The sequence below is a fragment of the Haliotis cracherodii genome, unplaced genomic scaffold (genome assembly GCF_022045235.1).
Source record: "Haliotis cracherodii isolate W230 unplaced genomic scaffold, xgHalCrac1.p SCAF_17, whole genome shotgun sequence".
Lineage (NCBI taxonomy): Eukaryota > Metazoa > Mollusca > Gastropoda > Lepetellida > Haliotidae > Haliotis > Haliotis cracherodii.
This window is the reverse complement of record NW_027266272.1, coordinates 10,026,717-10,052,769: the sequence shown is the minus strand read 5'-3', so window position 1 is coordinate 10,052,769 and position 26,053 is coordinate 10,026,717. Positions and strand designations below refer to the sequence as shown.

Sequence of the window (26,053 nt, the reverse complement as noted above, 5' to 3'; positions counted from 1 at the left end):
TGAATTGTCCAATCACTATCGAGTATGTTCGAAAGTCATTACGATGTAGCGATGATGATGATTTTTATCATTATTAAATTATATGGTCCAAGAAGAATCGAGTATGTTCCAAAGTCATGGTTGAGTGTGTCCTTTTCCCGCTGCTGATTAACGTATGTGTCAGAACTGTTCTTGTTAGGAACTGAAGTATTTGTCTTTCAAGTCCCGATATAATTTCATGTTGTAACGATTGTTAATACCTCGAAACTGTCCTCGTCACATGCAAGATTAGATTTACTAAGAGACCCCATCAATTGGCAATCGCTAAGCGAACACTGTGAACACTTACGTGCTTTCTTTGGCTCGGCACAGCCGGATTCTGAGTCTACACCTCGTGTGCACTCACACCTGCATTTGCCGTCTCTTTTCACCACGTAGCTGTCCTTCACACATTTAGTGGTAAAGTCTGGGCAACTCTTTTCTGTGAAATAGAGCAGACCACTAATATATATATATATACATGTATCAGAGTCACTACGTAAGTGCAGTTCACCTGATGAAGGGGCATGAAGCAGTCCTGCAAAGTCGTTACAAACAATAACGAAGTTGTTGTTAATAAAGGGTATGTCTTCAAAATAGCGGTATGAATAACCTGAAGATCTCTGTAGAGTGAGTGAGTATGGTTTTACACCGATTTTAGCAATATCCCAGCAATATCGCGGAGGGGAACACCAGCAATTGCCTTCACACATTGTACCCATGTGGGGAATCAAACCCAGGCCTTCGGCGTGACGAGCGAACGCTTTAATCACTAGGCTAACCAACTGCCTCTAGATCTCTGGAACAATTTGTCGAAGGGAACGGTGGTGTGTGTGGTGTGTGGTGTGTGGTGTGTCGGGCTGCTGGTGTCGTGTGTCGGGTGTCGAGTGTCGGGTGTCCTGTGTCGCGTGTCGCGTGTCGAGTGTCGGGTGTCGAGTGTCAAGTGTCGAGTGTCGGGTGTCCTGTGTCGCGTGTCGGGTGTCGGGTGTCGAGCGTCGGGTGTCGTGTGTCGCGTGTCGGGTGTCGCGTGTCGGGTGTCGATGGTCCAGAGCAGAGTGTCGTGTGGTGGGTGCCGGGGTGTAGGGGGCAGTGAGTATCTACACAAACCTTTACAGTCGTAGCCGATGTTGAGTTCAGCAGCAACATAATACAGATGTCCCCCGACATGGAAGTCTGGTGCCTCGTACAGGATGGACATGGTCTGTTTGCCGTTCTTGCTGTTCATCTATAAACGGACAAAAATACTACTCAACCTCTCAAAGGGATTTTGGGGACAAATTATTTTTTTCATCATTTTCAGATGATTTGTAGATTAGTATTTTCAATATATTCCCAGGCTCCACTCTCTCCCCTTTTATACCGACAAGACACACCTGTAGTGGGACCAGAAAAAATGTTGAAGGCCACAAAGGTCTTGCTTTGTTCAAATTTGAATTGCCCATTGTGCCCAAGAATAACTTTTAGTTTCAGAAATAAAGTTTTCGTATTTTGAAATATACATCTACAACATAAAAAAATACAAATCAAAATGGACCCAGAGTTTTATAGATTTGGGGACTTGGGAATTTGAGGATTGGTAAAACTTGTTAAAAAACTAAAGTTTTCCTTACAATAACGTCATGTGGTTGTGTGTGATTTTGAAAGACTTTACAAAATCACTTAACTTGTGAGCACGTGAGTAAGTTTGTATTAATACCGCTTTGAACAGTATTTCAGAATGACGGCGTGTCACCGTCAGAAGAGAGCCCACATTGATTCAGACTCGCTAATTAACGTTTCTCTGGTTTTAAACTGACCCCATTGGAAAACACATTTCGAATGAATGCAGAACATAACATTACCTGATAGCCCTAGTCTATTCTTTACTGATGTAAACCGGCGCACGATAACATATGGTTTACTTAAATAATAACAATTTTATATTTTTACAATATAGACGCTTCCACAAAATCGGTGAGGTGAAATGGGGTTTAACGTCGCGTCCAAGATTATTGCACTTATATAGCGACGTGCATGTACAAGTACCATCTTTCAACGTCTTTTGGTATGACGCGGCCGGGGATCGAGCCCCGGATCTTTCGCTCTCCAGGCGGACGCTCTACTACTAGACCACGGAGGCGGTCTCCACAAAATCGAATTAAAGTATTCTATCGTGTTTTTCCCCAAACACAGTCCAGAAGCTCGTGTCGTTGTAACTTACTCCGATAGGGTAGTGGATGAGCGACGACACGTCATATCCGGTGTAGTTGAGAGTCTGGCTGGAGGGTAGCTGGATGTACTGGTCTTTGAGGGCTGCAATAAACATACAGTGAGAACTTTAACATCTCACACGTGTATCTCATTCTCATACTTCACACATTGATCTAACATGTATATCTCACTGTTACACTTCACACATTGATCTCACGCGTATATTTCACACTATTGATCTCTCACGTGTATCTCACATTCATATTTCCCACATTGATTTCACACGTATATCTCACACTCATAGTTCACACATTGGTCGCTCAGGTATATCTCGCACTCAGACTTCACACATTGATCTCACAGGTACATCTCACACTCATATTTCACACATTGATTTCAAACGTATATCTCACATTTATATTTCACACATTGATCTCACACGTATATCTCACATTCATATTTCACACATTGATTTCAAACGTATATATCACACTCAGTTTTCACACATTGATCTCACACGTATATCTCACACTCAGACTTCACACATTGATTTCACACGTATATTTCACACTCAGACTTCACAAATTGATTTCACACGTATATCTCACATTCATATTTTAAACATTGATTTCACACGTATATCTCACACTCATAGTTCACACATTGGTCGCTCAGGTATATCTCGCACTCAGACTTCACACATTGATCTCACAGGTATATCTCACACTCATATTTCACACATTGATTTCACACGTACATTCATCTCACACTTATATCCCACTCTCATATTTCACACATGCATCTCACACTTATATCCCACTCTCATATTTCATACATTCATCACACACTTATATCCCACACTCATATTTCATACATTCATCTCACACTTATATCCCACTCTCATATTTCATACATTCATCACACACTTATATCCCACACTCATGTTTCATACATTCATCACACACTTATATCCCACTCTCATATTTCATACATTCATCACACACTTATATCCCACTCTCATATTTCATACATTCATCACACACTTATATCACACACTCATGTTTCATACATTCATCACACACTTATATCCAACTCTCATATTTCATACATTCATCACACACTTATATCCCACACTCATGTTTCATACATTCATCACACACTTATATCCCACTCTCATATTTCATACATTCATCACACACTTATATCCCACTCTCATATTTCATACATTCATCACACACTTATATCCCACTCTCATATTTCATACATACATCTCACACTTATATCCCACTCTCATATTTCATACATTCATCTCACACTTATATCCCACACTCATATTTTATACATTCATCACACACTTATATCCCACTCTCATATTTCATACATTCATCACACACTTATATCACACACTCATGTTTCATACATTCATCACACACTTATATCCAACTCTCATATTTCATACATTCATCACACACTTATATCCCACACTCATGTTTCATACATTCATCACACACTTATATCCCACTCTCATATTTCATACATTCATCACACACTTATATCCCACTCTCATATTTCATACATTCATCACACACTTATATCCCACTCTCATATTTCATACATACATCTCACACTTATATCCCACTCTCATATTTCATACATTCATCTCACACTTATATCCCACACTCATATTTTATACATTCATCACACACTTATATCCCACTCTCATATTTCATACATTCATCACACACTTATATCCCACTCTCATATTTCATACATTCATCACACACTTATATCCCACTCTCATATTTCATACATTCATCTCACACTTATATCCCACTCTCATATTTCATACATTCATCTCACACTTATATCCCACTCTCATATTTCTTACATTCATCTCACACTTATATCCCACACTCATATTTCATACATTCATCACACACTTATATCCCACTCTCATATTTCATACATTCATCTAACACTTATATCCCACACTCAGTTTCATACATTCATCACACACTTATATCCCACACTCATATTTGATCTATATTTCAAACACATATCTCACACTTGGACACTTTGTCGATTATATTCAGCTCGTAGACATTAATCACACGTATAGCTCACAAATATTTCAAACACATTAATTGCCGATGTTGTCATACGTTCGCCTATTAAATGGTACTATTATTCATAAAAGAAACTGCCGTGTGTTTATGGTAGCTAAACAATGAAAGAAACAATAAATGAATATCGATGCTGATATATTTGATATGGGTATCATAGGCGATATTACATGCAATATTTCAAATACATATCCCACACATATGGAGCAAACTTATAGCATACATTTATCTAACACGTACGTCTCACATATGTGTCTCATACTTATGTGGCACATTTATATCTCATACTTATGTGCCACACTTATATCACATAGGAATTTCTAAAACACATGTATCTGACGCAATAATGACACACGTGTAACTCACACTTGAATATGCTGAAAAAAAGTTTACAATAATGAATATGTTTTTGGATATTTTGCTTTGTAGTGAAGACCCAGCACACAATTTCATGTGGATTGTGAATCACGTGTTTCTTTATCCCTTACTCGTTTCTTCAGCATATGTATAGCATACCTAATGACAAATATATCTTGAACCTTAATGCAACCGAGCAAATCGTAGAGGTAGAAATATCTCACTTACCGTCTTGAATGTTGTCGTAGTTGATTCTGATCAGTCCCTTCCTGTTGTCACCGTTCTGTTCGTGCACCAAGAAGGCGGAGTGGCCGATCTCATGAATAAACACCGACTACAGAGAGGAAAACATAGTGGTAGTTACACTGGATCTAGGTCTGGGACGGGTAACTCGGGTACTCGGATCAGGTGGGTACTGAGAAGGACCCGGGTACCCACAGAACTACCCGGACCCGTGGTTGGTCATGTCATGATCTCGAACTAGATGGTTACACTACAAGTCGCTAATGTTCGCATTTCTTTCTGACAATGCACCCTGACTTTTATATGTTTGAATAAAGATAAAACTTCAGTCAACGTCAGTGTATGCATGACCAGATCGATTTCTACGTGTATCTAAATACATTGTGTCCTGGGCTACGGTCAAACTATTCCCAATTGGACATTTTGTACCTATCTCTTGAGACCAACAGTGGGTACCCGGGTAGGGTCGGGTAATAGGTGGGTGGGTACCCGGATAGTAAATTTGGACTCGTCCCAGCCCTAACAGGATCCCATGAGAACTGGTAATATCTTTAAGTGGCAGTTTAGAAACTGTAGTGTCAATCAACGAGTTGTACAATGGATGTCAACACGTATTTTCTTTCAATGCGACATTTCGGTACAGATGTTAGTAACTTCATCATTTGCCATAGACAGAATATTTTTCAGTCAGCTGTTCGAGACATACACTGTTCATGTTTTAAGTCACATGTCCAGGATCGTATATTTAATTTCCAACGTTCTATAGCTGGGATGTTGCTATTCGTGTCGTCAACTAATAACATGCATCCACTATTCATAAGTTCTTTTGTTTGTTAGTTTGTTTGTTTGTAGTTTAACCCTATAGTCAGCAATATTCCAGCGATATGAGGGCGTCCTGTACATATTACAATCTGGACCAGACAATCCAGTGATTGATACTGCCAGAAACGGTCAGCGCCGTTATCGAGCCTTCAGGAACAGCTCACCACGCCTTTTACGACCAACATAGGTTGCTGGGGATCAATTTTACCCGGAATCCCCACTAGTTGTATATGTTGTTATGATTGTATGACTGGGTGTCAGCTGAATGAAGAACCAGAGGCATATATGGCTCATTCTAGGACGCTGCAATTCGCTATATAGAACTTCGACGTGGGTCAAATACCGGTTCACACTGATTTGCAGTAATGTTTGTCCAGTATTCCTCCCGTTCGTGAAACACGTGGATACAGGCACAGTAACGTTCGTCCAATATTGCACCAGATGGCAAATGGGTTAGAATCCGATTATGTTTCTAGGTTTGTCAGCACCATACCTGTGCTAATGTGTTTCGCTGAAGAGATAAACATCTAAGAACTGCATCACTTAGGGCTCACCTCCCACATCATGCTGACACGCCGTGATATAACTGAAATACAGTTTAAAGCGGCGTTAAAGCCAACTCACTCACTTATGTGGAAAGCAAGGCACAGCGAAGGCAGTCGTAGACGTTTACTTCAATGGCGTAACCCACGAACACGACTCGTGACAAAAATAGGATCAGGGTTAATCTGGATTAAGGACGTTAACCCACGGTCGAAGGATCGTGGTCTGCCTAAGGGACATAATTGTGCACAGTAAATTGATGCGCCTTTAGGGGCTAAGCCATCCGTGTCCCTCTTATACAGTTGAAAAGGTGGATACATACTCGGGACATGCAGGATACTGTCTGGCCCCTCTTCCTGTTCATCAGTCCGACATAAGACCAGCATCTGGAAACAACAACAAATATTTCAGTGCAGGGAAACCTGCAGCAAAAGTGTCCGGAACTGACTTAGAGGGCTTAAGCTCTAGCTACCCCAACATGTTGTACCTACCTCCAATAGTGTACCTACCACCATGTTGTACCTACCCTACCGTGTTGTACCTATCTCCATGTTGTACCTACCTCCATGTTGTACCTACCTCCATGGTGTACCTACCTCCATGTTGTACCTACCTCCAATAGTGTACCTACCACCATGTTGTACCTACCCTACCGTGTTGTACCTATCTCCATGGTGTACCTACCTCCATGTTGTACCTACCTCCATGGTGTACCTACCTCCATGTTGTACCTACCTCCAATAGTGTACCTACCACCATGTTGTACCTACCCTACCGTGTTGTACCTACCTCCATGGTGTACCTACCTCCATGTTGTACCTACCTCCATGGTGTACCTACCACCATGTTGTACCTACCCTACCGTGTTGTACCTATCTCCATGGTGTACCTCCCTCCCGTGTTGTACCTACCTCCAATGCTGTACCTACCTCCAGTGTTGTACCTATCTCAATGTTGTACCTACCTCCATGGTGTACCTACCTCCATAGGGTACCTACCTCCATGTTGTACCTCCCTCCCATGTTGTACTTACCCTCCCATGTTGTACCTACCTCCCATGTTGTACCTACCTCCATGTTGTACCTACCTCCATGTTGTACCTCCCTCCCATGTTGTACCTACCTCCCATGTTGTACCTACCTCCCATGTTGTACCTCCCTCCCATGTTGTACCTACCTCCCATGTTGTACCTACCTCCCATGTTGTACCTACCTCCCATGTTGTACTTACCCTCCCATGTTGTACCTACCTCCCATGTTGTACCTACCTCCATGTTGTACCTACCTCCATGTTGTACCTACCTCCCATGTTGTACCTCCCTCCCATGTTGTACCTATCTCCATGTTGTACCTACCTCCATGTTGTACCTACCTCCCATGTTGTACCTCCCTCCCATGTTGTACCTACCTCCCATGTTGTACCTACCCTACCGTGTTGTACCTATCTCCATGGTGTACCTACCTCCATGTTGTACCTACCTCCCATGTTGTACCTACCTCCATGTTGTACCTACCTCCATGTTGTACCTACCTCCCATGTTGTACCTACCTCCATGTTGTACCTACCTCCCATGTTGTACCTCCCTCCCATGTTGTACCTATCTCCCATGTTGTACCTACCTTCATGTTGTACCTACCTCCACGGTGTACCTCCCTCCCATGTTGTACCTCCCTCCATGGTGTACCTATCTCCATGGTGTACCTACCTCCATGTTGTACCTACCTCCATGTTGTACCTACCTCCCATGTTGTACCTCCCTCCCATGTTGTACCTATCTCCCATGTTGTACCTACCTTCATGTTGTACCTACCTCCACGGTGTACCTCCCTCCCATGTTGTACCTCCCTCCATGTTGTACCTACCTCCATGGTGTACCTATCTCCATGGTGTACCTCCCTCCATGTTGTACCTCCCTCCATGTTGTACCTCCCTCCCATGTTGTACCTCCCTCCCATGTTGTACCTACCTCCATGTTGTACCTACCTCCATGTTGTACCTCCCTCCCATGTTGTACCTCCCTCCATGTTGTACCTACCTCCATGTTGTACCTACCTCCCATGTTGTACCTCCCTCCCATGTTGTACCTACCTTCATGTTGTACCTACCTCCATGTTGTACCTATCTCCATGTTGTACCTATCTCCATGTTGTACCTACCTCCCATGTTGTACCTATCTCCATGTTGTACCTACCTCCCATGTTGTACCTACCTCCATGTTGTACCTACCTCTCATGTTGTACCTATCTCCATGTTGTACCTACCTCCCATGTTGTACCTCCCTCCCATGTTGTACCTACCTCCCATGTTGTACCTCCCTCCCATGTTGTACCTACCTCCATGTTGTACCTCCCTCCCATGTTGTACCTACCTCCCATGTTGTACCTACCTCCATGTTGTACCTATCTCCATGTTGTACCTACCTCTCATGTTGTACCTATCTCCATGCTGTACCTACCTCCCATGTTGTACCTATCTCCATGTTGTACCTACCTCCATGTTGTACCTACCTCCCATGTTGTACCTACCTCCATGTTGTACCTACCTCCATGTTGTACCTCCCTCCCATGTTGTACCTACCTCCCATGTTGTACCTCCCTCCCATGTTGTACCTACCTCCATGTTGTACCTCCCTCCATGTTGTACCTACCTCCATGGTGTACCTACCTCCCATGTTGTACCTACCTCCCATGTTGTACCTCCCTCCCATGTTGTACCTACCTCCATGGTGTACCTACCTCCCACGGTGTACCTACCTCCATGTTGTACCTATCTCCATGGTGTACCTACCTCCCATGTTGTATCTACCTCCACGGTGTACCTCCCTCCCATGTTGTACCTACCTCCATGTTGTACCTACCTCCCATGTTGTACCTATCTCCCATGTTGTACCTACCTCCACGGTGTACCTACCTCCATGTTGTACCTATCTCCATGTTGTACCTACCTCCCATGTTGTATCTACCTCCACGGTGTACCTACCTCCCATGTTGTACCTACCCTCCATAGTTGTCGAAGATCAGATGTCCACGGTGGTTCAGTTCGAGCTCTTCGTTTGTCTGTGGGCCTTCGTAGGGGACAAACTCCATACAGGTGTGGCGGGTGAGATAACCCATAGCAGCCGTAGCTTCAAGCTTGATATTAGGCGCTACAACAGTGGCATGGAGTCAGCAAGGCATATAACTGGTAGCAGTACAAACATTGATGAATATGCACAGAGAAAATTCATTATATCGAAGTCCTTGTGATCCAAGAAAGTATGTCGTGCTATCCGTGTTTCGAGACAGGCGAGCGTGCAATGTTCTGTTAGGACTATAAACTAACATCAGCTTAAATTAAGATGGTTCATGCAGTCCCATCTGAATCGTTGGTGGCAAAATTGACAGAGTCGTCTAAGGCGTCCTAATATTTGCAAAGTTGCGTCCCTTGGGCATGCCGGATACCTGTGGGTCCGAGGGGTTCGAATACCGGGGCACCTTGAAGTTTTTAGATTTGTCAGTTTCATACCCGTTATCATGGGCTTCAAGAGGTAAACGTCAAAGTCGGCAACATTTCTGGCTACCCCGCTACACCAAGCTGATACGCCGTGGCATAACTGAAATGGTGTTCAGAGCGGAGTTAAACCTAATTCACTCACTACAGAAGAAATGAAAGCGTTTTTGTTTTCTCACCGAGCTCTTCCTGGAATTTGAAAGGGAAGATTGCCTTGGGCCATTTGTACTTGGGGTTTGACAGGGCTAGTCTTTTCCTTCTTCGTTTGCCAGAGGTCTGCAACAAATAGTACGGTATATGATGCCGGTATATGATGCTACACGTTTCTGTCTAATGCTAATGCTAATGATAACGGCCATGATAATCATCGGTGCACTAGTTTGAGAAGAGAAGATGTAAACAGACTGCGAAAGTTGTCGGACAATCAAACCATGATATAAGTTTAATATGCGTTCTTAATACAGAACAGAACAGTTCGAAAAAAACTTCACTCTTTCGCTTCGTAATGATAACGGCAATAATGAAACAGGCTTACAAATGTGTAATTTAGTTAAGGAATCACCTTGGATGATTCATCATCATCGGATTCATCATCATCATCATCATCATCGTCGTCGTCATCCTCTTCTTTGCTGGCGTCTGATGTTTCTGGCTCAGAAGTATCTGGTTCGTCAGTCTCGGCTGTCGGAGATGAGGTATCTGAATCACTACCACTGTCTGTGCCATCTGCGTCTGTTTCCGTGGTCTCGGTTGTCGCAGCTGATTCCTCTGTGCCAGATGCGTCTGTATCTGTGGTCTCGGTTGTCGCAGCTGATTCCTCTGTGCCAGATGCGTCTGTATCTGTGGTCTCGGTTGTCGCAGCTGATTCCTCTGTGCCAGATGCGTCTGTTTCCGTGGTCTCGTTTGCCGCAGCTGATTCTTCTGTACCAGATGCGTCTGTTTCCGTGGTCTCTGTTGCCGCAGCAGATTCCCCTGTGCCAGATGGGTCTGTTTCCGTGGTCTCTGTTGCCGCAGCTGATTCCTCTGTGCCAGATGTTTCGCTCGTGGATTCAGAACTGTCTTCTTCGGTGTTTTCACCTGACTCTACGCTCAGATTAACTTCTCCTTCACCTGTCAAACGCATTCACATTCACATGCCACTGATGTACAGTTTAATATCAACAAAAAGTGAGGACAGTTGGATAATTTATCTTTTTATCATTCATTCTCCGTGGATACCTCGTGATATCCATGCCAAATATAACACAAACATGGTGTGAATGTTAATAAGATTTCCCGCGCTGCATGGACAAATAGCATTTCTTCGAAACATAATAATACTGCCTAGTCCCAGCGACAATATTATAAAACATTTTTAGGTTATGTTTTTTTTAATTCATTATTTAATCAGTGATGGCTTCTGCAGCACAAACCTTTGTCAGATTTCGCACTTGTGTCCGCTTTCGTTTCACCTTCACCACTTTTTCCTGAAATGGGCCATCATGTCGTTAATATCAATTAGGTCGTAAAATTAAGAGATGAACGTTTTCAATTTAGAGATAGATTACCACACTAAATTGAATGTGTAGTCTAACGCGAAACTAAAGGTAACCTAGCTCTGCAGTGACAACACAGTATGTTTATTGCCATTCTACCAGGGCAAAACTAATTCGGTAAGGCTTCGGTGTTAGCGTAGATATATGAAGTGATATTGCCTGTGTTTTGAGTGAGTTTTCGATTTGATGTAAGGAAACACTGACGCTAGCCTGACAAAGAACGGCGCTGTTCATGCTCACATAATTTTTGTTTACATTATTATACCTTACTCGTGTATATTTCAGGCACTGAAGGGGCGGTCGGGTAGCCTAGTGGTTAAAGCGTTCGCTCGTCACGCCGAAGACCCGGGTTCGATTCCCGACATGGGTACAATGTGTGAAGCCCATTTCTGGTGTCCCCCGGCGTGATATTGCTGGAATATTGCTAAAAGCGGCGTAAAACCAAACACACTCACCCACTCACTCAGGCACTGAAACTGGGTAGCAAACCTATTTCGTAAGCTATCATAAGGTTGTTGCCCCTAAAGAAAGCAAAACAGGCCTTGCAGGCATTATGACGTCCCACGACTCAGTGTTAGGCATATGACGTAACAGTCGGACAAAGGTGCCAAACCTCCAGTCCACTGTTGTCCCTGAGACTGAGACTGGAAATACACTCTTTCCGAGTGTTCCTACATCCTTCCAACATCTATCATCACACTAACTGTGAATATTGCAGCAACCGAAAGTCTGTATTTTACAACCTACAATCATTCATCTCATTATGAGAAAGAAGTTCTTTTCTTAGATATTACCTTCCGCGATGATCAATTCACCTGTTTCTGTCAGAGGTTGTTATTGTAATGTGATTGATCGATCAGCATCGCATATTGTCCAAATGCATGGTAGAATATAAATTTTTGCCGTATTATCATCTTTATATCCTTGCGTACACATTCAAAAGAATGTCATTATCTATCCATTTTCAATCAAACCGCCCCCCCCCCCCCCACCCCATCGCCCACCTCCCCCCGCCCCCTACATGTCACATATTTAATGTTCAAATTTATAACTTTATAATTGAAAAATAGAATAGTTTTGTTTTTTTCTAGCCCCCCCTATACAATTGTGAAAAAAGTTTGGCAACCTCCTTCTTTCGAATTGTCATTTTTCTCACACACCCCTTCCCCTATAATAAATGACCAGTCCTTTAACATATTTGTTAATTTCTCAAGTAACAAATGCATTCCGTAATTATTGTGTATATTAATCTACCGTCTGTACAACAATTCAAACGATATCGGAATTACCCCGCATATATGATAATAATCGCAGTAGAATAAATCATTACACATAAGAACAGTTGTCATATAACCAATATCAACTCTCCAATCTGCGTTTAATAGCAAGCATCGATTTACCAACAGAAGTAATATATATGAAGCCATTGTGCAGCATTGTTAGAACTTATCACGTGATGACCTTATCTTGTCAGACAAATCAATTCTGTGTCCGGAATGAATAGCGCGAGGCTTTATAAAATATGATCATGTTAAGGTTCGGGAATCTTGGTTTATTCCAGACCAAACTTGAGAGAGAGAGAGAGAGAGAGAGAGAGAGAGAGAGAGAGAGAGAGAGAGAGAGAGAGAGAGAGAGAGAGAGAGAGAGAGAGAGAGAGAGAGAGAGAGAGAGAGAGAGAGAGAGAGAGAGAGCAAACGAATAAACAAACGAATAAACGAACACACGTAAACACACCTGTTTCATCACCCTCATCAGATTCAGCAGTAACCTTTACATCATCTGTAGATTCAGCACTGCTGCCTGTTGGTGAAAACAAGCATCTTGTCAGACAAATCAATTCTATGTCCAGAATGACAATGAATGTACGCAGAATAGCGGGTTGCTTTAAAAAATATGATAGTGTTAAGTTAAAGGAATCTTGTTTTATTCAAGTCTAAACTTTGATAAGGTGAGAGAGAGAGGGGGGAGGGACCAGAGAGAGGGAGAGAGAGAGAGAGAGAGAGAGAGAGAGAGAGAGAGAGAGGGGGAGATAGAGAGAAAGAGTGAGAGAGAGAGAGCAAACGAACGAATAAACAAACGAATGAACGAACACACGTAAACACACCTGTTTCATCACCCTCGTCAGATTCAGCAGTAACCTTTACATCATCTGTAGATTCAGCACTAGTACTGCTGCCTGTTGGTGAAAACATGCATCTTGTCAGACAAATCAATTCTATGTCCAGAATGAAAATGAATGTACGCAGAATAGCGGGTTGCTTTAAAAAATATGATAGTGTTAAGTTAAAGGAATCTTGTTTTATTCAAGTCTAAACTTTGATAAGGTGAGAGAGAGAGGGGGGAGGGACCAGAGAGAGGGAGAGAGAGAGAGAGAGAGAGAGAGAGAGAGAGATAGAGATAGAGAGAGATAGAGATAGATAGAGAGAGAGGGGGAGATAGAGAGAAAGAGTGAGAGAGAGAGAGAGCAAACGAACGAATAAACAAACGAATGAACGAACACACGTAAACACACCTGTTTCATCACCCTCGTCAGATTCAGCAGTAACCTTTACATCATCTGTAGATTCAGCACTGCTGCCTGTTGGTGAAAACATGCATCTTGTCAGACAAATCAATTCTATGTCCAGAATGAAAATGAATGTACGCAGAATAGCGGGTTGCTTTAAAAAATATGATAGTGTTAAGTTAAAGGAATCTTGTTTTATTCCAGTCTAAACTTTGATAAGGTGAGAGAGAGAGGGGGAGGGACCAGAGAGAGGGAGAGGGAGAGGGGGGGGAGGAGAGAGAGAGAGAGAGAGAGAGAGAGAGAGAGAGAGAGAGAGAGAGAGAGAGAGGGGGAGATAGAGAGAGAGGGAGATAGAGAGAGAAAGAAAGCGATAGAGAGAGATAGAGCGATAGAGAGAGAGGGGGGACCAGAGAGAGAGAGAGAACAAACAAACGAAAGATGAAACGAATGAATGAACACGCGCAAACACACCTGTTTCATCACTCTCGTCAGATTCAGCAACAACCTTTACATCATCTGTAGTTTCAGCACTGCTACCTGTTGGTGATAACAAGCTATATGAGACTATGCAGAATAACACTCGAGAAACGCAGGAATCATTATTCCCCATCATTCCCGTGGCTCACAATAGGCCCTGGTGTTTGTGTAGAGGACACAGTCACACAATCCTCCAACGTCATGTGTGTGATTGTGTGTGCTTACATTACGAAAACCAATTAAAATGGTTAGAGTGCTCTGTTCGTTTATGATAAGCACCTGTGGCACTTGTGGCAGCTCCATCATCCGACTCGGCAACTACCTGTCCTTTCTCAGCCTCTGCACTGCCCTCTGAGAAACAGAAACAAACGACATAATTGTTTTTTTTGTCATGGACATCTGCCCTAACATGCGTACAAATCATTCACTGAGTACCTTTCTGTTGGGAACAAACAAAGCCATTTAGTAAGTGGTCAAATGTAACAAATGTCATATTTGGGATAAAAAAAAATAGAAAAAGTACGAGAATCTGTACTTTACTGAGAAAGGGTTATCCCAAATATGACATTCGTTACCGCTCTGTTCTTTTAATATACATAACAGCTGGACACTATCAATTAAGTTGTTTCATTATTTTACTTGTTTTTTTTCTCGCTAAATAACATCTGTATTGCAACGTTTGAGATAAATAGTCAATGCTATAACAGACATATTTTAATAAGAAAGCGTTTGTTTAAACATTAAGATATATGCATGTTAGTCGGTGCAATAGATCATATGCACTTTGTCTGAATTACACAGTCACATACTTGCCCTGATAATGTACATGATAACACTATGTCTGAACATGCTGTACAGTCACAAACTTCCTAAATGAATTATGAAATTGAAAAAGACGCTTTTCTAACCAGATGATGAATCTTCTTCGTCCGTCTTCTTGTCTTCGTCTTCATCTCTATCGCCGTCTTCATCGCCACCTTTGGGGTCCTCCAGGTCTTCTCCCGTCATCAGCTTCGACAGCTCCTTGGCCTGGACCTTTGTCTCCGTATTCGTTTCCTTTGACGCGACTGTTTCCTGAAACGTTGACATACGGGATGTATATTATATTGATATAACGAAGTCGGATATAACTAGAGTTTTTACTGTGGATATTTCGAATTTGGATGTAGCTGTGTATACTACCCGGGTCATCACGGAGTCTAATTTACTGTTTATATTACTGCGGATAAATCGAAATCGTGTGTAGCTGTGTATATTACTGCGGATATAACGAAGTCGGATATAACTGGAGGTAGTTCCTGCGGATATATCAAAGTAATGTAGCGGTGTGTACTACTGTGAATATAACGAAGTCGGGTGTAACTGTGTATATTACTGTGGATGTGACGACGTCGGGTGTAGCAGTCTATAATTCTACTGATATAACGTAGTCGGGTGTAGGAGTGTATATATATATAACAGGTTGGATATAACAAAGTCAGGCATAACTGTATATCACAGTGGATAACGAAGTCGGGTGTAACTGTGGCTATAACAAAACCGGGTGTAACTGTTTATATTACTGTGGATATAACAAAGTCGGGTATAATTGTGTATATAACTGTGGATATAACAAAGTCGGGTGTAACTGTGTATATCACTGTGGATATAACAAAGTCGCATATAATTGTGTATGTAACTGTGGATATAACGAAGTCGGGGATAGCAGTGGATATTACTGTGGATATAACAAAGTGGGATGTAACTGTATATAACTGTGGATATAACAAAATCGGGTGTAACTGTGTATATTACTGTGGATATAACAAAATCGGGTATAATTGTGTATATTACTGTGGATATAACAAAGTCGGGTGTAATTGTGGATATTACTGTGGATATAACAAAGTGGGATGTAACTGTGTATATAACTGTGGATATATCAAAACCGGGTGTAACTGTGTATATTACTGTGGATATAACAAAGTCGGGTATAATTGTGTATATAACTGTGGATATAACAAAGTCGGGTGTAGCAGTGGATATTACTGTGGATATAACAAAGTCGGGTATAATTGTGTATATAACTGTGGATATAACGAAGTACGGTCTAGCAGTGGATATTACTGTGGATATAACAAAGTGGAATGTAACTGTGTATAAAACTGTGGATATAACGAAATCGGTTACTTCGATTAATCTTAGAGCTCCATCCGACAATGCGTAACTTACACGCTATATAACAACGTCTTCATTAACTAGAGTCATTATTGATATATTATTGTCAGCATTCATGATTAATGAATCGTGTTTTGCTCCTGAAGGAGGAAAATATGTAACATTGTTCGTAAAGTTCATGAGAAGATTTATATATGTTATAGTTACAACACACCCACCTACTCGTTGTTTGGGCAGTAAGAGCACGGTTTGGCTTGGCATTTGATTGACAGACAAAAGGATCACCTCGGGGGTCCGCCCCTCGGTCCTTTTGTCTGTCAATCAAATGCCAAGCCAAACCGTGCTCTTACTGCCCAAACAACGAGTAGGTGGGTTTGTTGTAAGTGACTTGTAGCACGGGTTGCGACGGTCATTCCAAAATTGCGCGAGTTTGTGTAAAATTTAGTGACGTATAATATGACGTTAACTTTTAACGTTAAACTTTTAATCTAATTGTTAAATCAAGTGTACAATTTGGAATTTTCAAAGGCACATTAGAAATGTCAACTATTAGTTTTCCGAATTTAGCAAAAAGCGTTCTGGGTCCAGTTGTTTTTATGTTTGACAGTTACATTGTAATCTTTTAATTAAGTTATAAACATTTCTATTGTTTTTTGTTGTTTATTTACGTTATTACTCTTGAACACTTTGTACAACACGAAAGAAACATTGTAAGTTTGAAATTTCTCAAGCTAGTAGGCGGGGCTTGCTGATCTTGGCACGAGCCAATGGTAATAATCTTTAACAAACCGTGCTCTTACTACCATGATACAGCACGGGTAAGATCAAAGGTACCGCTCGCAACCCGTGCTACAAAGACTACTAACCGTGTTGGCTGGACGAGTATTGATCACGCCGTTCTCATTAACAGCCGTCGGTTCATCTTCCTCTTCCGCCAGGCCTGACCCATCTCCAGAAGCTCCCTTCCCCTTGCCAGCTTCCTCCACGGGATCTGCCTTCCCCGTGTCATCTTCCCCAGCTTCCTCTGCCTTAACTGTTTCAGACTTTGGAAGTTTTTCTTCTTTGGTTTCCTTTGAAGATGACGCACTGGGATCGTCCTCTTTGACCGCCACCTTTAGCTTAGCTTCAGGAGATTCGGGAGCAGCAGAACCTGCCGAACTTGCCGCAGCACCTTCACCCCCTGATTCTGTGGTTTCGGTATTTTCGGTTTCAGCTGTTTTGTTAGCACTTTCGGATTCGGCTGTTTTGTCAGTACTTTCGGTTTCGGCTGATTTCTCCGTACTTTCGGTTTCAGATGTTTTGTCAGCGCTTCCGGTTTCGGCTTTTGTGTCAGTACTTCCGGTTTCGGCTGATGTGTTGGTACTTTCGGTTTCGGCTGATGTGTCGGTACTTTCGGTTTCAGCTGTTGTGTCAGAACTTTCAGTTTCAGACGTGTTGGAAGCATCTGTGTCGCCGGTACTCTGTGATTCGACAGACCCGCTTCCAGTGCCAGTTTCATTACCAGCGTCCTCTGCCTGATCCCAAGTTACATAACAAATAGCTTTTTAAAGAAGTACAAAATATCGCCAAGCGAAAGTACGTACTTTTTGTGTGTGCAAGATTTTAGAGTTTTGCATTCAGACAATGAATTTGCTGATAAAGCATCACCACGACGAAACTATTTTTTGAAAGCATGTATTAATCTTACCAGATAGTTAGGCAACTATAGATACTGATGTAACCTTTTAAACCATGGCAGATTATTGAAAGCAAACAAGACATTACACCTCAGACGGAAACCAGAGTGAGTGAGTGAGTTTGATGTTACGCCGCTTTTAGCAATATTCCAGCAATATAACGGCGGAGGAAACCAGAAATGGGCTTCACACATTGTACCCATGTCGGGAATCGAACCCAGGTCTTCGGCGTGACGGGCGAACGCTTTAACCACTAGGCTACCCGACCGCCCCCGGAAACCAGATGAACAATAAGGAAGTGTAGTGTAAAGATGAATGATGTCGTCAGAGCAACTGTATAAGACACACCTACATGTACGTCATGCCCTCCGCGTCACAGAGTTATACACTAGTGGTAAAATGTAGATTCAACTGAACGTCGCATGACAAGGGTCATTTACTTTTCCTACGGAAGGGCGATTTCACTAGTACATGTACTTACTATTTTTCTGTGTTTTTTGGATGATGTTTTGTAAAGTTATGTTAAAGTTATAATAATGTCGTTTTGTTAGCTTGGTCTGGGTATACGAACGCAAACATTCACATGTTTACATTCATCATCACTGATCCCTGAATTCAACCACTCAGTCACTTTTATCGACACCACCCACGACCTCCACCAGAGGGATTACATTGGCAGAATGGACTAAGAGGTAAAACAATTCCATTCGAGTTCAAATGAATCTTACAACTGTCGAACATAGGTTCGAAACTGTTGATAAAAAAGTAACTGCTGTTTTTTTCAATACTCGTAGTGTTTGTTCGTAAAGTTAAATAACTATGGTTTGGTGAAGGTCATGTACTCCTCGGAACGTCATACTTCAATCACGTCATTTAATGTTCTCAACTGCCGGACAAAAATAAGTATACACTTAAAAAATGAATTTGACCAAATATGACAAACGTTTTTAACTGCTAACTAGTTGCCAAAACACTGGAAACGTAGTCCCCCCCCCCAAAAAAAAAAACCCAAACCCAACAACAACAAAAACACCCCAAAACCAACCCCAAAAAACCCCAAAACAAACAAACAAGCAAACAATGAACAAAAAATAAATAAAATAAAATGAAAATATAAAAAGGAAAAGAAAAAGAAGAAGATGATCTTATCAAAACATCACCATTGAATAACCAATTCTTGTTTGTTTCAGTTTTACCGACCATCAAACATGGGTGTATACTTTCTTTTAACCAACAGTTTACTTCACCCTCACAAATAATCACTGAGAGTAAATAAAATGTACACAAATATTTTTACCTCCCTCCGCATGCGTACGCGACCGCCATTTATGTCGACTGTGAACGCACTGCATGCCCCCAGTGCTGCCAGCAACAGTGCACTGAGCAGTATGTATCTCATCTTCTGAAACAGTGAAAACAAAATGAGGAGGGGATGGACATGCGGTAGTGTAGAAATGTGTGAGGCAATAATAACTGAGGAAGAGTGAGTGAGTGACTATGGGGTTACGCCGCTTTTAGCAGTATCACGGTAGGAGGACACCAGAAATGGGCTTCACACATTGTACCCGTGTCGGGAATCGAACCCGGGTCTATTGCGAGACGAGCGAACGCTTTAACAACTAGGCTACACGACCGCCCCTAACTGTGGAAGAACTTTATGTTAAAAAGAAACACTTTTCTGTTGTCAAATGTATCAAATTATGTTTCCTTGTCAGTTGAAAACTTACCTATTCATAATAGCCTTGCGGGTTTCAATGTTATCCCATTTCAATATTTGTAACAACTAGCTTAAAATATCTTTTAGTTGTTGTTTCTATCGTAGAGCCCTGCCCATGTTCCTTTTTAATCTTAATTCACACACCCACAGGTATGTTGATAAACTAAAACGAAAATGTACACTCATGCGCATACAAACATCCAATATTCAGAATAAAATATATCTATTTGTACTCGACAGTTACGGTAAAAGATTTCACCTTTTGTGTCTTTCCGCGCAAAGCGATAGATTGTAATTGTGGAGGGTGCCAACTTGAGTTATGTTAAACAGTGAATGAGTGTGTATTGTTTTTACGCCGCTTTTAGCAATATTCCAGCAGTATCACGGCGGCAGACACCAGAAATGGGCTTCACACATTGTACCCATGTCAAGAATAGAATTAAGATCTATTTATTGTCTTTGATGGTAATTTATACAGAAATAAAGATTTTTTTCGAAATAAAAAAAGGGGGGGGGGGAGAGGTGGGGGGGAGATGGGAACCGCCTCCGAGGTCAAAGGCCTCGAGCAAGGGAACCCGATGGATATAGAGACCGCATCCGTGGTCTAGTAGTAGAGGGTCTCTCGGGGAGCGGAAGGTCTTGGGTTCGATCCCAGGCCTCGTCATACCAAAAGACGTCAAAGATGATACGTGTTGTTACCCTGCCTAGCGCTCGACATTGAGGGGCTAAAAAAAGTGACTGGTCGGCTCGGAGTCAGTGTATTGAGTCTGAGTGAGGTATTCGTGTTAAACTGCGGCATGGTATCTCAGTGGGCTAGCACTATAAAAGCGGCATTAGTTTGGACACGTACAAGTGGACTCTCTCTCTCTCTCAAACACACACACACACACACACACACACACACACACACACACACACACACACACACTCGCGTCCGCCCGCCCGCCGCTATATAAGTGCAACAATCTTGAACGCGACGTTTAACCCCATTTCACCTCACCTCACCGCAGAACCGCCTCCATGGTCTAGTGGAAGAGCGACTGCCCGTAGAGCGGAAAGTCCGGGGTTCGATCCCAGGCCGCGTCATACCAAAATATGGTACTTGTTGTTACCCTGTATGGCGCTCGGCATTAAGGGGCTAAAACAAGGACTGGTCGACTCGGAGTCAGTATACTGTGTCTTAGTGGAGTATTCATGTTAAACTGCGGCATTGTATCTAAATTGGCATCAGTCCGGACTAGTACAAGCAGTCACACACACACACACACACACACACACACACACACACACACACATGCACGTCGTTATATAAGTGCAATAATCTTGGACGCGGCGTTAAACCCCATTTCACCTCACCACATCACATCAAATATGTGTGGACGAAAGACCGCGCAACAATTACTAGCGATCTACCGTACATCCCCGTTTATCCGGACGACATCGTCTGTTACATCGTTCGAACTAACATATATCCGGATCCCATGAGAACTGGTTATCTTTAAGCGGCAGTTTAGAAACTGTAGTGTCAATCAACGAGTTGTACAATGGATGTCAACATGTATTTTCTTTCAATGCGACATTTCGGTGCAGATGTTAGTAACTTCATCATTTGCCATAGAGTATTTTTCAGTCAGTTCTTCGAGACATACACTGTTCATGTTGTCAGTCACATGTCCAGGATGATTTATTTAACTTCGAACGTTCTATAGCTGGGATGTTACAGTGTTGCTGTTCATGTCGTCAAATAATAACATGCATTCACTATTCATAAGTTATTTTGTTTGTTTGTTGTTTAACCCTGTACTCCAGCGATAATCCAGCGGCGTCCTGTACATAATACAATCTGGACCAGACAACCCAGTGATTGACATCATGAGCATCGATCAAAGCAATAGGGATACGGTTACATGCGTCAACCAAGTCAGCGAACCACCCGATCCCGTTAGTCACCTCTTACGTTGCTGAAGACCTATTCTAACCCGGATGTACAAGGGTTTCATAATTTCTGCTTCAGGCTAGATTATATACCAGACACAGTCATATAACTGGGAGATTGCAGCGTTCAAGAACAATTTACATTTACACGATAGTACTTACGTCCGTGGTGCTCTCTTCGTCTGGGCTCGATTCGCTGTTTCTCTTCCTTTTTGAAAGCAAATTATTCGACCGGAGCGAAAGCCGTTTATCACGTTGCGCGTGGCCTTATATACTAATCAGTTGTTATTTTTACGGATGCCAAAGAGTAATATTAACCAATAAATAATATTTCGGTAAGTTCAGTGAAAAATCCTTTTGAAAAGAAACCGTTTGATTTGAAAAAAGAACACATATTAATATTCCGGGAGTGGCATATTAAGCGAGCCCTCTTTGGAGCTTCTTTGCCTACGATCAATTCCACATACTCATATTATACTTCGAGACAGTTAGATCAATTCTATATGGGCGACTGAAATACCTGTAGTGAAAGCGACAAACGCAATTAATTGATGTCAAGCAATGTGCACTGCTCCCATATTTCAAGTTGACATTTATCACTGAATAAAATTATTCATGTTCTAGGCGATGATGCTAGTAGACGCTTTGCATTGATCCTCAATCAATCCTGAGTTATCAAAAGCATGCAATGAAACTATGTCCAGCTCTTATTTATCGTGGTTATTCCGGTTCGAAAAATACAGTTCGAACATTCTTAATATTGATATCAGAATAAATGCACTGTGATAAACTGTTTTATCCACACATCTCAATAGATAGAAGCAACTGAAACGGGCGATTGATGTATAATAAAGTGTGAATCCAGTGAACATGCAAACTTCATATTTGGTGAAGATGAAGATATTTGGTGACACTTTACAATAAACACGCATAATACTAATTCAATAGTGACGTCTTATATTCAAACGTTGAACATCAAGTACTTAAACTAGTCACGCCATGAGGAACCGGTTAAGATTACGTCCCCTGCAGCCAAATACACGATGGTTACATTGAGTGACTGATTGGTTGTCATCGTACACCGACTGTAAATGACTTTGCGTTTAATACCATCATGAATAACTGGTTCAGATTCGATTCTTTCAGAACGCCGAGATATACTAACTGGAATATTGCTGTCTGCGGCGTAAAACAACATACACACGTACAATCATCCCTTCAAAGACGTTTTATGGTAGACATGTAGACGACAATTCCAAATTTGTCGCAGCAAAGACCAAAATGATGTCAAATTCATTTCCTTACTTTGATTTGCACTATATGTTCCCGTGTTAAGGCGAACACATGACTTGCCTTTGCATGAGTTTGTGACAAAATTTGAATGGCACCGGATGGGCAGGATACGCTCAATTTGTCCCAAACAACTGGTATCATCACTATTTGATAGTGATTCATAGACACATGCTTATGATATTGTCGGAATTGTACAATGGACTCTGCTTTTAGTAGGGATTTCTTATGGTTTAGGAAAGTGTTTTGTTTATTTATTTTTTGATGTACGGAAATAATGTACATATTTGAAAATGATTCTATATTAAGGCAAAAAAAGGTTTATTTTTAAATAATTAATTAAACAATGTTACATATCCATGGCAAGGACACGGCGATGGATACCAAGCATAATGTGAAACCACATTAATCCGGACAATGGTTCCAGTGAAATCATTCTGATACACAATTTTCATGTATGTAATATACGCGTCAACAAAAACCCACTCCAAATAATTAAAACAGATGAAATAATATGTCTGACTTCGATGTAAATGCTTATCTGTTATTTATTTATTTATTTATTATTCACCTTAAGAGAACGGATGGACAGTATATGTACAGTATTCGAAATGTAGCAACGGTGACCGTCTCAACGCGTTGGTATTTTCTGGTTCATAACTCTCAACAAAATCCATTATCATATATATTCTGTGAGAACTGAAGGTGAGGTGAGGTGAGGTTTAACGTCGGGTTTAAGATTACTGCATTTATATAGCGACGTTCATGCACATGTGTGTGGCAGATTGTACTGGTCCGAAATAATGCCAGTTGATAGAGCTATCCCACGGAGATATCAGTTTAACATGACTGCCCCACTCAGACACAGTACACTGACTCCACATGACCAGTCCTTGTTTCGTCCCCTTAGTGCCGAGCGCAGGCAGGGTAACAACAAATACCATATTTTAACGTCTTTTGGTATGATGTGGCCAGGGGATCGAACCAACGACCTTCCGCTCACCGTACAGGGGTCTATCTAGTCGATGTGACAATTGAAATGCCAGGATAGCAAACAGCAAATGATCGAAGTTTATAAACTCAGTATGTGATAATATAAGTACAACAATCGAGTTGCCATACGTAATACCACGTTTTACAAAACTCAACTCGTTTACAAATTCAATAAAATGCGGGGACATTTTTTTCTCCCCTATTTGTTATAATTGGGATTAGTTTGCAAATTGATTAACGTTAACATTTTCATAAGTAGATTAAAATTGAAATATGCCTGTACATATTCAGGGGAAAAAAAGCAGATAAACCGCCGGGCAAAAACATTATGCGCCCATGGTCGGAGGCTAAAAATGAAATGGTTATTCGAAGGTGGTGTTTTTGATACGGGTATCATAGTTTTCAGCCTACTGCCGTTTTAATAACGTTTGTAATTTTCAAGCGTATACTCTCTTTTCCCCGGTAGTATATTCCAGCTGTAATGGTAGAGCGTCCGCCCGGAGAGCGGAAGGTCCGGGATTCGATCCCCGGCCGCGTCATACTAAAAGACGTTAAAAGATGGTACTTGTTGTTACCCTGTCTGGCGCTCGGCATTAAGGGGCTAAAACAAGGACTGGTCGGCTCGGAGGCAGTATACTGTGTCTGAGTGGGGTATTCATGTTAAACTGCGGCATGGTATCTCAGTGTGCTAGCACTATAAATCGGCATCAGTCCGGACTAGTACAAGCAGCCACACACACACATATACACGTGAATGCACGTAGCTATATAAGTGCAATAATCTTGGACGCGACGTTAAACCCCATTTCACCTCACCTATTCCAGCTGTAGTACGTTGTCAAGACATTTAAAATGCCTCGATTTGAAAGACGTGAATCCGATGCATGCTTATCATATTTACATGAAATATATGTACAGTCGTATTATTCTCTTGGTGTATGCAAATCTTTACATACAAATTAACAATAACCTATGTCCCCCGTCCTAACAGAATATCAATACATCGGCGTTTTACCTTTATTCCTGCCATAAACACAAATTGGAAGCGACAAATTCATTAAACACTCTCGATCATTGTCAACGTTTAACTCGCATTTATATCGATATGAGTGCTTGCTATCAATATCATTTCATCCATACGGGCCTATAGTTTATCCAGGATTCCAGTAAAGTAGAGACTGATATCGATCTTTGTCAGCAAATATATTACTGGTAGTATCACACACCTTGCAAAGTAACAAACACTTAAGTACTCTTTATTATTAACTGTCACTTAATGCATATTCTATCAATTTATCATTTTCATTTTACGAGCAGGACCGCTGATTGTCAAAGACTAGCTACTGCACACGGCCATAGCGGTACGAAACAGCAATTAGACAAATTGAACGTACCACGGTACCCCGCATCCAAACCGCAAACGTACAACGGTAATTGAACGATCATTTCGCGTACGTTCTGTAAACATATGGCGATGGTTCCGCAACAATATACTACCGGTGAATTTATATTCTTGGTTTCAGTAATGTTGCCAAAACATGTTCGATGGACATGCTGGATGTCTGTGAGAAAAAACATCATTCGGCTTCTACCGAAAGGAAGAAATTTATCTGTTGAAAGAGTGACGGAAAATGTATTTTGTCTGCCTAATACGGTTTAAGAACATAAAAGCCAACTCCCCGCTCTGTTCATCCTAGACTGCTCAGTGTGACGAGCAGTCAAAATACCAACCCGAACTACCTATTGGGCGCTAGAAGGTTAACAGCCACCATCCACCAGCCACAATTACCATCTCTTCCTACCGGGTAACCATTCACTGCTGGGTTAACATGGCATATTTCGAACAAACCATATTTGTTAAGATAGTGATCACTAAGGGGGAACGCTGGGGTGCATTTATACTTCATGAACTGTATTTCAGCGGCCGAAGTATTCATACACGGTTGAACTGTGATGTAGAAGTATGCTTGTGCACATGGGCG

General features: G+C 41.7%; 1 protein-coding gene across 1 annotated transcript in view; it reads right to left on the bottom strand.

The window, feature by feature from the left end:
* LOC139464886 (uncharacterized) overlaps positions 1-22,019 on the bottom strand; it is a 47,318-nt gene extending 25,299 nt beyond the window's left edge. Inside the window, exons 1-18 of the mRNA XM_071246457.1 lie at positions 21,951-22,019; positions 19,434-19,538; positions 17,327-17,974; positions 15,212-15,377; positions 14,583-14,654; positions 14,298-14,363; positions 13,833-13,898; positions 13,425-13,496; positions 13,055-13,120; positions 11,198-11,251; positions 10,348-10,895; positions 9,965-10,061; positions 9,294-9,441; positions 6,619-6,682; positions 4,917-5,022; positions 2,219-2,310; positions 1,126-1,243; positions 329-460 (exon numbers count right to left, since the gene is read on the bottom strand). Of these exons, the coding sequence (XP_071102558.1) occupies positions 329-460; positions 1,126-1,243; positions 2,219-2,310; positions 4,917-5,022; positions 6,619-6,682; positions 9,294-9,441; positions 9,965-10,061; positions 10,348-10,895; positions 11,198-11,251; positions 13,055-13,120; positions 13,425-13,496; positions 13,833-13,898; positions 14,298-14,363; positions 14,583-14,654; positions 15,212-15,377; positions 17,327-17,974; positions 19,434-19,535 (2,617 nt within the window). The 5' untranslated portion in view covers positions 19,536-19,538; positions 21,951-22,019. The remainder of the gene's footprint in view (positions 1-328; positions 461-1,125; positions 1,244-2,218; positions 2,311-4,916; positions 5,023-6,618; positions 6,683-9,293; positions 9,442-9,964; positions 10,062-10,347; positions 10,896-11,197; positions 11,252-13,054; positions 13,121-13,424; positions 13,497-13,832; positions 13,899-14,297; positions 14,364-14,582; positions 14,655-15,211; positions 15,378-17,326; positions 17,975-19,433; positions 19,539-21,950) is intronic.
* Between the last annotated feature and the right edge of the window lie 4,034 nt (positions 22,020-26,053).